The sequence below is a fragment of the Seriola aureovittata genome, chromosome 18, assembly GCF_021018895.1.
Source record: "Seriola aureovittata isolate HTS-2021-v1 ecotype China chromosome 18, ASM2101889v1, whole genome shotgun sequence".
Classification (NCBI taxonomy): Eukaryota; Metazoa; Chordata; class Actinopteri; order Carangiformes; family Carangidae; genus Seriola; species Seriola aureovittata.
In genome coordinates, this window is record NC_079381.1 from 21,273,923 (window position 1) to 21,286,591 (window position 12,669).

Consider the following 12,669-nt stretch of genomic DNA (forward strand, 5'->3'; position numbering starts at 1 on the left):
CACTCGTGATATACACAACGCTACACAACCATAACTTTGGTCATAACTTAAGTCAAAATGAGAAGACTTCCAAAACTGAGTCTGAGGTCTAGAAGTAAAAAAATTATAGTAAACATAACAGATGCCGGTGGGTGGGGATTGATGGTCGTGGCCACACCCACATAAAGTAGACCTGTCTCTGTGGCGCAATCGGTTAGCGCGTTCGGCTGTTAACCGAAAGGTTGGTGGTGGAGGGAGGGGTTAAAAAAACTAAGAGCAAAACTATAGATTATCATGACTGACATATCCAACAGTACACACCCATACCTCCAACAAGTATAATTGAGACAGTCTCCATATCTTCCAAAACAGATAGACGAATGGTTAAATTAGGAAGCAGTGTTCTAATACTCGACGAGTAGTAGAAACATTATCATTGATCAGCCTGAGGTCTACAAGGAAGAAGTGATACTAGATAGAACAAATGCAAGTGGATGGGGATTGATGGTCGAGGCCAAACCCACATAAATGAAGAGCCTACTTTCTGTGGTGTGAGGGAAGAGTTAAAGAAAACTAAAGGCAAACCTACAGATGTGAAAGAACATCGTGTTAAGTATGGCTTGATTGAGCTGTACTATATATATACTGTGGAAATAGCCGTTTAAAGGTCACCCAACCCGGAGCATTTGTACTTGATGGTTTAATTTTGGGCCTGCTGGGCAGGCATGAGGGAAATGATTAAGAGAGCAAGGGGAAAAGACAGGACAACCTGTGGACCAGGAGAGGAAGCAGGAATAGGTGAAGAGATGACCCATTTACAATGTTCAAACAGACATTTGTGAATTGATTTTCTATTCATGAAGCAAAAAAGCATTTGTAGATTTAAATTTTACACTTGCGCGTATCGATGTTTGTCGCTTTATTCAAGATAATATGATAGAATTTAACCTGTGTGTACGCTTTACTTAATTTGTAGTAATATAACCACTCAGCTGTAACTACTCACACCTGGCTGACTGCAAAGCAAAAGATTTAATACTTTCAAATGGAACCTGAAGGTGTTTTATATTTACAGATTACAAATTTACTCACTGATTGTCAATCTGTTCACACAAACAAGACAAATCTACCGCCATATGTTTTAGGCTAGAGAAAAAACGATAAGTTCATATTTTTCCCAGGCGACATGAAGGCACCATAACAGCCCCTTTACTTTAGGAGTTTATTAAACCGAACGACCGAGACAGAAATGAAATCCACATTAATGCGTTTTCTATTGTAGTAGTTTAATGCTGTTAATCATTTCATTTCTCAGTTTCCAGCAATCGTCGCTTTCTGTTCTCTGGCTCGTGCAGATGTTTGCTCTCACTGCAGACGTGCACGAGGAGCATAAACATCTGCACGTGGGCAAATCTATGACGCAAGCACGCAGGGAACGTGCTGACGACCGGATGCTGTACGGCAATCTGACTGAGACAAAAGACATTTAAATATAAACAAAGGCAGAGGTTGTCTGTTCAAATGACAAAATCGATACTGTACAACACAAAACAACAAATGTATTAATAAATTAATAAATAAATCTATCGATTAATATTAATTTATGTATAAATATCCACATTAAAATCTTAAGTAATTAATACAGTATTTTCAATGTAGACTGTTTGTTTTTAATGTTTTAATTCAATTTAATGTTTTTTTGTATGTTTTTAATTATACAATATTATTACAATATTTTTATTATCAAATTCCCAACTCTTTAACTTAAAAATAGTACAAGTATTTTAAGATTTTAGTGATATTGTATTGAGATGTAGCTACTTAGATTTGTTTTATACTGTAAATATGTGTTTTATAGTAAATAGTAAATTGTAATTTGGATGGACCAACCTCTAAAAAAGAGAAAGCGAGTAGGGAATGACAAAAAAAAAAACAAAAAAAAAACATGTAATGAGATAAAAGGATGAATATGCAAATGAGGCAGAAAATAGCAAACACTTTATTATTATGGATGAAGGAGTGTGTATGGGAGGACACTTATCTGCCAGCATCAGAGAGAATTAATAAACACAATGACACATGTAATAGCAAAATTAACATTATTACACTTGACATGTTGGATGTCAGCTAGAACCCTTCACTGAATCTGATGTTAAAATTATAGATTTTTTCAAATAATTTAAACAAGTGAAACAGTATGAACAAGAACAAGGATGTTTTATTCTTATGTAGAGGTGAGGTTTAACATCAGCCCTCGATGCGTTTCTTACCTCATCTGCACAAAAATCAGAATCAATAATAGCCCAAAAATGGAAAACCAAGGTTTGTGACCTCTGCTGATAGCTGGCTGATGTAAATATTGTGGTTATTAAATGCATTCATGATCTCAGATCACTGGGGAAAAGTGCATTTCAATTTTGGATCACAGGATATAAAAGAAAGGATATGAATTCCTGAAATAAAGAAGCAAAAAAATATGAACACAAATGTGTTTCCTGCTTTTTGGATTGGGGCCTCCGGTGGTAAGTGTCATGAAAGCCTGTTGACAGGAGGTTTGGAAATGTTTTACACACAGTTCACCGGGTGAAGGTTGTGCATTATACACATCACTGTGTAGACACAATACATCAGCTGAAGAAACACAGGAAATCAAAATTCCCTTTGGACTTTCAGCATAAAAGCACACACATTCCAATTAATCATAGCCTTAGTAATTGTTCTGTGGAAACAAAGAAAAATAAAAGCAGCACAATTTTAGAACTTATGTATCTATACAATATATTTTAGATTTGTCATTTCAGTAACAATCTATGTGGGTTTGAGTCTCACTTCACAAAGGCCTGATACTTTACAGGTTTTCTCACCTGGTGACTTTAACACACCTTTAGCCTCAAGGGCTTAAACTACCAAATCACTTATATGATGATAAAAACCTACAAACTCCCACCTGGTTCAGTATCTCCCAAGATTCTTTAAACTTCTTCTAAACAAAACTTTTATTATTTAGTGTATAAGTGTTTTGACCACTAGATGGCAGCAGCAGTATTTGTCAGATTTCAAGTTTCGATTGATATTGTCATTGTGTTTTTGATACTAAAGAAAACAAGAGGATTGCTGCTTCTGCACAAGTTGAGGATGAACTGCATTGCTGCTTCAAATTTGTATTAAGAAGCAGTTGAAGTGATAGTCATGAAGAGATGGAAACAAGGAGCAAGGGGTGAAGAATGCAAACTCTAGTGGAAGCAGTGAAAAAGATGAAGTAAACAGAGAGAGAAACTGAGCTTCATTGCCTATAGTGCATCGTAAATTACACTGTAAATCCCAATTTGCTCACTCAATTTAAAAGTGCATTGGAAAAGGCCTGCACACAAAACTTGTTTACATGCAGAACAACTATGGAGGCGGTGGACGTGAGGCAACGCCTGCTACATGATCCTTCACAATAGAACCAACCACAACCCAGGCCAGATATGCAAAGGGCTGCACCTCTGCCCCGAACACCACCTATTTCTAGAAGAGCAGATGGTTCTACAGACAAAAAAAACATGGCAGTGATATGAGCTCACCAGTATCTCCCATTGTGGCAAACCTCTGCATGGAAGAAGCAGACAGCAGGGCCCTGACCTCTCTCAGAGGAACAGTTGTGTTTTGTGAGTTGTTGTGATTCGCCGCTGTGTTTTGATTTGTCGGTATGATTTGCACTTCATGGCCTCTGTAGAAAACAGTGTAAACATTGTGAAGAACAAGCTCAAGCAAATGATAAACGATAAAATCATCCAGACAAATCAATCCTGAAACTGCATCGGAAGAACCAGATTACTTTAGCCTGGTAACTGCATGTTAGCCTGAGTTGGCTAATCCATGTTAGAAGAACAGACCTCACATCCATCCTGTGAATTAAAGCTTCAATATTTACATATAAAAACTTTCAGGTTAATATTGAAAGTTCGTTTTCAATCTTTCAAGAAAACTTTAAACAAAGTTTCATCTGTAACCTTTAGGTGATAAGTAGCATTTCATCTGCTGAGGAATTAATTATCTTACTGACATGGGCTGTTATTTGATTTACATAATCTCTTCTAACTTTAACATAATTTGTCATCTTACAATTCTACCTGGTTGTGTATCTTAATTTTTATAAATATACACACCAATTGCTGTTTATATAAACACATGTACATATCTGAATGTATATTTAAAGTGCTGAGAATTTGTATTTCTGCCGTTTCTTTGTGTTTATTTTTCTGTACTCAGATCTCAATGTGACTTAAAATAAATATATATTTAAAAAAAAAAAAAAAAAAAAAAATTGAACAAATCCCATTCACACATACTGGTTTTGTTCAACTGGAAGTTTATTGCCACACATGATTCAGTTCTTTTATAAGACAAAAAGCACTTTCGGAGTGTTTAAGGCATCACTCAGGTGCATTCACAGCTGCTCTGTTTGAGCTTTGTAGTCAGTAACACGGCTCACAGATGTGATCATCCTACTTAAACAGGCACTAATGCTAAAGCTTATTTGAAATGTGAGTGTAAATGGTCCTTAGAAGAGACAGAAATAACTTCAGCATTTCGATCTTTATTTTGGTATGTAAACTTAAGGGAATGTGTGAGCTCGCCTCTCACACGCCACCCCTTTGCTTCTTCCAAACAGACACATCAGAGGAGGAGCTCAGTGACTTTTGCTGGCCTTGTCAAAGAGAGCCTTCAGCTGCTCCTGGGAGGTGGCCTCCTTCTGCTGCATCAGGTCGGCGTGGCCTTTGGTGACGCCCCAGCCGTCAGGTGTGGCCATGGAGGGGCAGAACGGACGGCCAGACGCAGGCTTCAGCTTCTCCCAGTAGTCACGACGAGCCCTACGGAGGGGGAACACGTTATAGTTTTAAACCAAACTGGAGGTTTTGAGGTGAAAGAAAAAAGGGTGTGGAAAAGAAAAATATCCACCTTGCTCTAACCCAAGGCTTTGTGTGCATCTCCAGGCCACTGCCCCAGATGCCGTGCTTCTCCGATCCAGCAGGTATGAAGCCCCTCTCGGCTGCCAGCTCCTCAGCCAGGGCACGGATGTGGTAGGGTTCAAATCCACAGCAACCTCCGATGTAATGAATGCCGGCGTTGTACGCTTCCCGGGCGTATTTCTGCATGTCCCATCTGGTCAGGATCCTCGGCTCCAGACCTGCAGGATGAAGTTATAGTTTATGAGACAAACACTTTAGAAAACTAAAATGTCGAGACGCAGCAGCTTTCAGAGCGTGTAGACGTACTGAAAGGGAACTCTGGAAGATCAATGAAACCCTGGCGGTTGCAGTCAGGAGTGTGGTAGGCCAGCGGCTGGCTCATGTAGTGAGCCTTCAGTCCGGCCTTCTCCACGCCCTCCTTCATCATCTTCACAGTCTTCACACAGGTCTCCGGGTCAAAGTGGCAGTTAATGCCCACGATCTGAGCGCCTGCCAAGAGGAAACGATAAACATGATCATTTTCAACAATCCTGACGTCATGTTTTTCCTGTTAAAATTAGGCCCGTAGCAGGTAAAATGTCTGTCTGCTGTAGTGTAATTCTTCATACTCCCACTAGATGGCACCAAAAGATTTACTTGGGAGCTCCGCTGACATCACATCCTGCATTATAAACTCTGTGCATGTCCGAGTTTGAAATATGTATAAACCAGGCAGGGAAGGTTTAATGAAAAGTTGCATCATGGGAAATGTAGGATGCAGCATTTTTCATCCAGATAATAAAAGCCAGGATCTGGATCTGCAGCTCCTCCAGACTGAGGTGGAACGATGTTGAAACAGGGTCATGAGATCATGAGGAGGCCGTTTAACCATTTCCAAGATTAAACTGCATCAGTCACTTCTGCCAATGACAGGTCTTGCCTTTGCCGCCCCCCCCCGGATATACACAGTACATTTTAGGTCCGTCATACCAGCTTTGACGAGTTTGACAGCACAGTCTCCAGGGCTGATGCCGTTCAGGTCTCCGTCAGGTCCAATGCACAGAGTTGCAGCCACTGGCTTGCCGGTGGTCTTCAGAACCTGGACCGCCCACTCAGCCTCTTCAACATGCTCGAAGTACTGCAAGCAGAAAAGGCCAGGTATGCAATTATTTAAAAAGCTGAAATGTAGATTGTTGAATTCACCATTTGATGGTCAAAGATCAGATAATTCCCACTGCAGCCCAACTTCCTGATACTCATTTTAAAACCTGTTTAAATATTTTCATTATAACGAAACATTATTCACTTTACAGCTTCTTACACTCATAGTTCAGGTTTTACAGACTCAAACTTTACTGTTTCTGTTGCTTCATCTCAACAACAAAAAGAAGCTACAGGTGCCGTCAATCAACTCTGACGAGTTGGTTCAGACTCCAAACAAAGTATAGAAGAGAGGTACTAAGATGCCATGAGTGGAAACCTCCTGCTCCAACATGTTGTAAACTGGTTGCAGCAGTGAACTGATTCATTGAAAAAGATTAGCATCGTTTTATTTTGGCAGGATCAAACCCACGATGCATTTCTGATGTTCCAAACACTGGATGTTGCTTCCTGCAACAACAAAAATTAACAAACATTTAAACACTCGAGTGTGTGTCAGTTTGAGCTAGCTGAAGTCTTTGCCTTGAGGCCTGATTTGGTTGCATTATGGGAACTGTAGGACCAGTGGTGTCTTGGTAGGTGTGGATACTGTGGCTTCAAATAGAGTATTTTTATAAATCGCAGTACCGCCAAATATTTTCTCCATTGATTACATGATTGTGTGACCTGGTTGGGGTTTTTCAGGGACATTTGCTCCACGAGTTTACCCATAATTCAGCGCTTCTCCCCAGGCTTGGTTCAGCTTTAAAAATCGGGGTACTCGTGTTGCCCCTGGGGAGGAGGCTAAAGTCCAAGAGCAAAAGTCCCTGAACGCCACAGATTACAAGGACATCTGTAACATGACTGCCTGCAGCTTTACTCTGGAAGATGTGGACTTATATGCATCTACAGCTATTTTTAGCTGTGTATAAAGTGACGCCCCCCGGGCCAGAGGCGGCGTATACGTACTACTACACCTTTGCTGAGGACTACAAGTCAGGGTATCTTCCATTTATTACAAACCTCTGCAATCAAGAAGTCCACGTTCTTCTGGACAAAGACATCAAGCTGTTTCTTGAAGATGGCCTTGACGTCATCCTCACTCTTGCAGCTGAGGTAAGAGGGGGTCTGAGACACTCCTCCGGCCACCAGAGCATCACCCTCATTGGCCACCTCCCGGGCCAGGTCACAAGCTGCTTCGTTTATCTGCTGGCCCTGCAGTTCAAGGAAGACAAAAGAAAAAAAAACAAAAAAAAAAACACTATTGATGCAACTGACTTCACAAGGTGTCTGTTTCCATGCTAGAGGCAGTTGGCTTCATGCCGGCTGTGCTTCTGCCAAGCTGCCATCCCCACCCCACGAGTCAGGATGAGAGCTGGGAGCAGCTGCAGTCCCGCGGGTTGAACTCACAGTGAAGCGCTGAGTGTGGCCTCTGTTCTCCAGTTTGTCGTCGCTTGCGTAGAAAGTGAACGTCTGCATGACATTGGAGCCCGCTCTCAGGAACTCCCTGTGCAGCTGCCGCACTGAAAACGACACGGTTCCGCTCATCACTCACAAAAACTGGATTTACAGGTTAGGGAGATACGTTATGAGTTGCATAATTACCCGCGTCAGGGTGCTCGGCGGCAGCTTCAGGTGTCCACGGCCCTGCCTTCACATAACCCCTCTTCTCCAGGGCGAAGACAAAGCCCCCGTCCCCGATAACCACCTCTCCTGCATCCAGACGCTCCAAAAGACCCTGCGCCAAGTGGAAGCGTGCAACAAGCAAGACACAACAACATGCACACAACTTTGTTAGCCGTGGTAGTTGGCATTTCGCAAAACCCACTTCCTCCTGCAAAAAAAAACAAAGTGCGCACACGCAGTCGAAATGTGAAGAGCTGCAGCTTCTCAACTGAAACCTCTTCTTACCTTCTTTGCTCCAGCTGGTGCCATGATTGTTGCAGCAGTGACCGGCCCACTCGTCTCAGCTACAGAGTCCTTCTGAAGTTGGAGAGGGATTTGAGCAGACATCCATGCTCAATTTATAATCCAGGAGGGTGCGGTGGTCCTGATGTCACACGGAAGAACCGCCTGCCTCCTACACAGCTACTTTTTTTTTTGTGTTGTTGTTACCCCTCCTCTTCCATCAAAGCAAGTTTGCACAAGGCAGCCTATTGTTCTGGATACAGCAGAAATGCAAGGCGCCTGCTCTAATGATAGTTTGGACATTGGGATATTTTGTTCTGTGTTTTTGTGGCTGGAATAAATCAACACGATGATTAAAAGTTTAAGTAGGTGAGAGCAGGATAATTATCAGTGGGAAAGTTCTGACAATTTGACTCTTGCACAACACAGAAGTTGTAGAAAAGACGTTGTAGAGATGAAAACGTTTTGCCAGTGACTGTGCAGAAAACTCAGGGAGTAGCAGTGTTGTGATGAAGTTACTGCAGAATCTGGCTGGTTTGACATGATGTTTATCCACTAACATAAAGTCAAAAATGTTTCTTCACTGGGATGTTTGAGTGTCATTGTGCAGAGTTTGACACTAAAAGGCTGTTTTCACATCCATCTGCTGAAGGAGGAAAGTTTCTCTCTGCTCCACCAGTTTAAAACTTGTAGTTATGAGCATAATTAAGTGACTTCACAGCTAGTTTAGAAAACAATCCTGGTCCAATATGCAAATTACACTAATGTGATGTCACAACCTGAAGCCTCAGTGCATATACACATAGAAAGGACTTTTAGGAACATTGAAACTTTTGAAATAAGCAACATTAACATACTCAGTCAGATTTTTCACTGATGGAGATAACGAGCTAATTGAACTTACTGAAATTAGTTTGCAGGAAAAACAAACCCAATACAAATGATTTTTTTTTAAATGTTTTTAAAACATGTCTGGAGCGGATCTTTACCCCGACATGTCCATCCTGACCTGCTGCACAAAAACTAATTCAAGCTTTTTGATGGAAACTTTAAAACTAGCACCAGGTAAAATTCTTTTCCCTCTGTCAACATTTTCTGCCATTTGTCATTTGAATAAAAGTGGATTCACAGTTGTGAATGAAGATGTTTTAAAACAACTAAAGATCATTTTATTTTCAGAAAAATCATCTAAATCTGAAATCACGTCACAAAAATCACAGAGAAAAGCATCAAAGCCTGACGAGCGAGAGGCTGAATCTGGGTTTAGTTTGACTTGAACAATTAATCAAGTTATCAAAACAGATGCCAACTAATTTTCTGTTGGTAAATGAATTGATTAATCAGTGAATCACATCAGCTTTAATAGTGCTAATTTATCATAAGTATCCCCTTCTGTCCAGAGGCTGAACAAGCTGCTGGAGAAGCTTTTTTAACTAGATTTGTTTATGTGTTCATGGAGCAAAAATACATGAGGAGGAGCGACGTCTGTCTACACTCTAGAAAGTCCTGATTTCCAGATTAGGAGCCACTGCACGAGAGATACTTTGCCACATCCCTCCATAGATATGATGATAACATCTGGTCTGTATCCATCTCTTTATCCTAACCTCTGTCTGGCCTTTACACACCTTGTCATTCCACGCCTGTCCACCGGTTGTCCTCGTGGAGTTTCCCTCCTTTGCCACTCAGCCGAACCTGCTCCTCCCTGCACACCTGCCCCTCGTTGCCCCTCGTCAGCACAGTCCAACTTTTCCATACACTTTTGGAGCTGCAGCCTGTTGTGGACTGGAGGTGTAACTCCGCCTGTTGACTTAAGTAAAGTGAGTTAAACCTGAATTTGCTCCGACCTCAGTCTGCTTCTGGGTTCAGCTCCTGAGAGTTCAAAACCTGTCTCTTAACCCTAAGGGGCAACAGTTGGTTTGTCTTTACGACGGGGGGATCTGGAATAATCCAGTCAATTAAATACAAATGTTGGAAAGTGGATCTTGTTTAAACTTGTGTCAGATGTTGTGTTTTCCAGCAGAAGGAGACAAGAAATCATCAAAAAGTGGAGGCTCAGAGTCCAAAACATGTTCATGATGCAACAGTGGTCAGAATTCAGCAAATAAAAACACTGATTTATTATTTAATTGTTTGTTTAAACAGCTAGTCTCACCTGAGTGTAAGTATGCAGCTAAAGCTCGGACAGAATGAGGCAGTTTCTGTAGAGCAGCCGTTTAGATAAATAACATGATGCACATTTCCTCTGTAGTTTCATTATAAGATGCTCAATGAATCTCCAGAGGCCAAAACTACTCCGACAAGTTGAGAAACAAAGGTGGATTACCATGGTGATGACACCCAGTGGTAATCCAGCCAAGATTAACACAACAGACCCAGTCCAGGCAACTGGTGGTATGTTAGACCGAGGGGGGGGGGGAAGAGATGGATGTCTTTAATGAACTGACGACAGCACTAATTGTAACACACATTTATTTAATGTTCATGGTGAGTCGTAAAGATTTATTTGTGTTTTTAGATTTCTCTCCAGGAGGTTTAATCAAAACGATGTCGTCGATTACAAATGAAAAAGCAAAACACGTACTGTAATATATGTCATGGATCTTTTCTAAACTCTAGGGAGAGGGCCATGGTTCATATATAACGTGATACTCTGTGACAGGACATATCGTATAAATGCCATATTTGTTGAGGGTTCAAATGTGCCTTAACTAACTCAGACTAAAACATGTTGAGATCAGGAAAATATTTATTTTGATTCCAATTCAGCTCATTTGTACAGTGGCCCTGAAAGCACAACACACTGCTCATGAACACAATGCACAAACAAACAGATGAAAACACGAGCAAATGAAGAAAACATCTGTATCAACTTTAAAACACATGCAAAAAAAAATCAGAATAAAAAAGAGAAAACACAGCTAGATAAAGGATTGGGTTGCAGGTTTGATCTTGAGGACTGAGGATAAATATTTTCAAACGGAAGAGTTGAAAAATCCAGGCTTGTGTCATCAAAAGCAAAAGTAAGATAACTCAGTCATGTGCAAAGAACAGGATCCAGATCTGTGAGCAATTCTTTGTAATTTAACAGTTATGTCACTTTAAACACCGGACTCGAATGTGACTGAGAAACAGTTTGTACCATCCCTTATGTTCACTTAACCACCACAGGGGGGTTTCCCTTTTAATTAATGTTGTAATAAATGTTTTATCAAGCTGGGAAGAAGCTCTGCCAGGAGGAATTAAACCTCATTTCTTGTGGGCTGAACAAACCTCCACACAGCGGAGGAGAGAACACAGTCCAGGCCGTAAAAAAAATGCATGTAACGACATAAAACCTTTGACCTTTGGCTCTAAAGTCTTTGCTGAAGCCATCCGAAGCAGTTTCCCACTGTCACAGCACATACCCTCACTATCGTGCACAACGCTGATTGGCATTGACATATGCAACATTTGAGGGTCTGTCTACACGTCAAAACCACACGAAATGACCACAAAGGGTTCTTAAAACAACCATGAAGAGACGCAAAAGCCTTAAACAATTACGGTTTAAAACAATATGACATGAACATAGCATTAAAACTAAATGCAAAATACAGCCGAGGATGATGGGAATGTAGTTATTTTGACCTGATGATGGCGCTGCAAGAAGGTTAAAAGTTAGTACAATCCATCCTCTGGAGAACATGAGTGTCTGCACAAAGTTTCATGAGAAAACATCCAACAGTTGTTGAGATATCTCAGTCTACACTCCTCATGTTATTGTGTAACTTAAGTGCACCCATGTTTGCTGATAGTGTTCTTAACCTGTGAACTCTTAACCTAAATTTGATATAAATAAGATATTTTTAAGACACACTTTATTATATCCTAATTATTATGTGATAAAATTACTTTATTTTTCTGTTGAATTTTGCAGATCAAATATAAAACATCTGGTTTCAATTCCAATCAGTGAATCATTAGATTAATCGATAGCAAAGGTGATGATTTTTGTGTGCATGTGGAAGTTAATTATCTAAAGCACAACGCGGATCTGTTTCCCTGCGTTTCAGTGTTTATATAAACCAGCTACCAGGATAAACGTCCAGTTCAAACCTGTTGCAGCTGTTCCAGGTGGGTTAGAGTCTGTGTTGCAATAAAAAGGCTCAAGGACCAATCAGAGATAAGTATGGATTGGTGAGACTTCCAGGTCAATTCTCTTGGCAGAAAACACAGACTCACACTTATCAAAAATACTGCACTAAAATACAAGTTATGTGTATTTTGGCTGGTATTTATTTTTAGCCATGCGAGTGGTCGGTCATCACTCTGGTCCATCAAACATCAAACATCAAACATCAAACATTACCATTATTTTGCTTTGTAAATAAAAACCTGAACAACTAAGCCACTATGTGTTGCACACTAAATTAAATTAATGCAACTTAACGCAAAGCAGAAAGCAACATTATAAACATTATATCTATTAGCATTGTTAGCGTTAGCATTTAGCTCAAAGTAATGAGTCTCTTGTTCATGAGGATTTTTGTCCTTTTCTTTTTAGCTGATCAGTGATCTGTGAGTCACTTTGAACTGCACTAACCTGTATGAAAAAGTGCTATACAAATAAAGTTTGATTGATTGATTGATTGATTGATTTTTGATATAACTCATATTAAATAAAATAAAAAATGACTGGAGCCATTCATAAACGTTTTTTCTTTGG

The 12,669-nt window shown here is 40.4% G+C and overlaps 1 protein-coding gene across 1 annotated transcript; it reads right to left on the minus strand.

Moving 5' to 3' along the window:
• Positions 1 to 4,316: 4,316 nt before the first annotated feature.
• Positions 4,317 to 8,154, minus strand: LOC130186711 (betaine--homocysteine S-methyltransferase 1). Its single transcript, XM_056403976.1, has 8 exons — positions 7,965 to 8,154; positions 7,659 to 7,791; positions 7,464 to 7,576; positions 7,077 to 7,268; positions 5,904 to 6,051; positions 5,241 to 5,423; positions 4,924 to 5,152; positions 4,317 to 4,835 (listed from the first exon to the last, which is right to left on the minus strand). The coding sequence occupies exons 1-8, from the start codon at positions 8,064 to 8,066 to the stop codon at positions 4,655 to 4,657; spliced, it is 1,281 nt and encodes a 426-aa protein (XP_056259951.1). The 5' UTR covers positions 8,067 to 8,154; the 3' UTR covers positions 4,317 to 4,654.
• Positions 8,155 to 12,669: the final 4,515 nt, after the last annotated feature.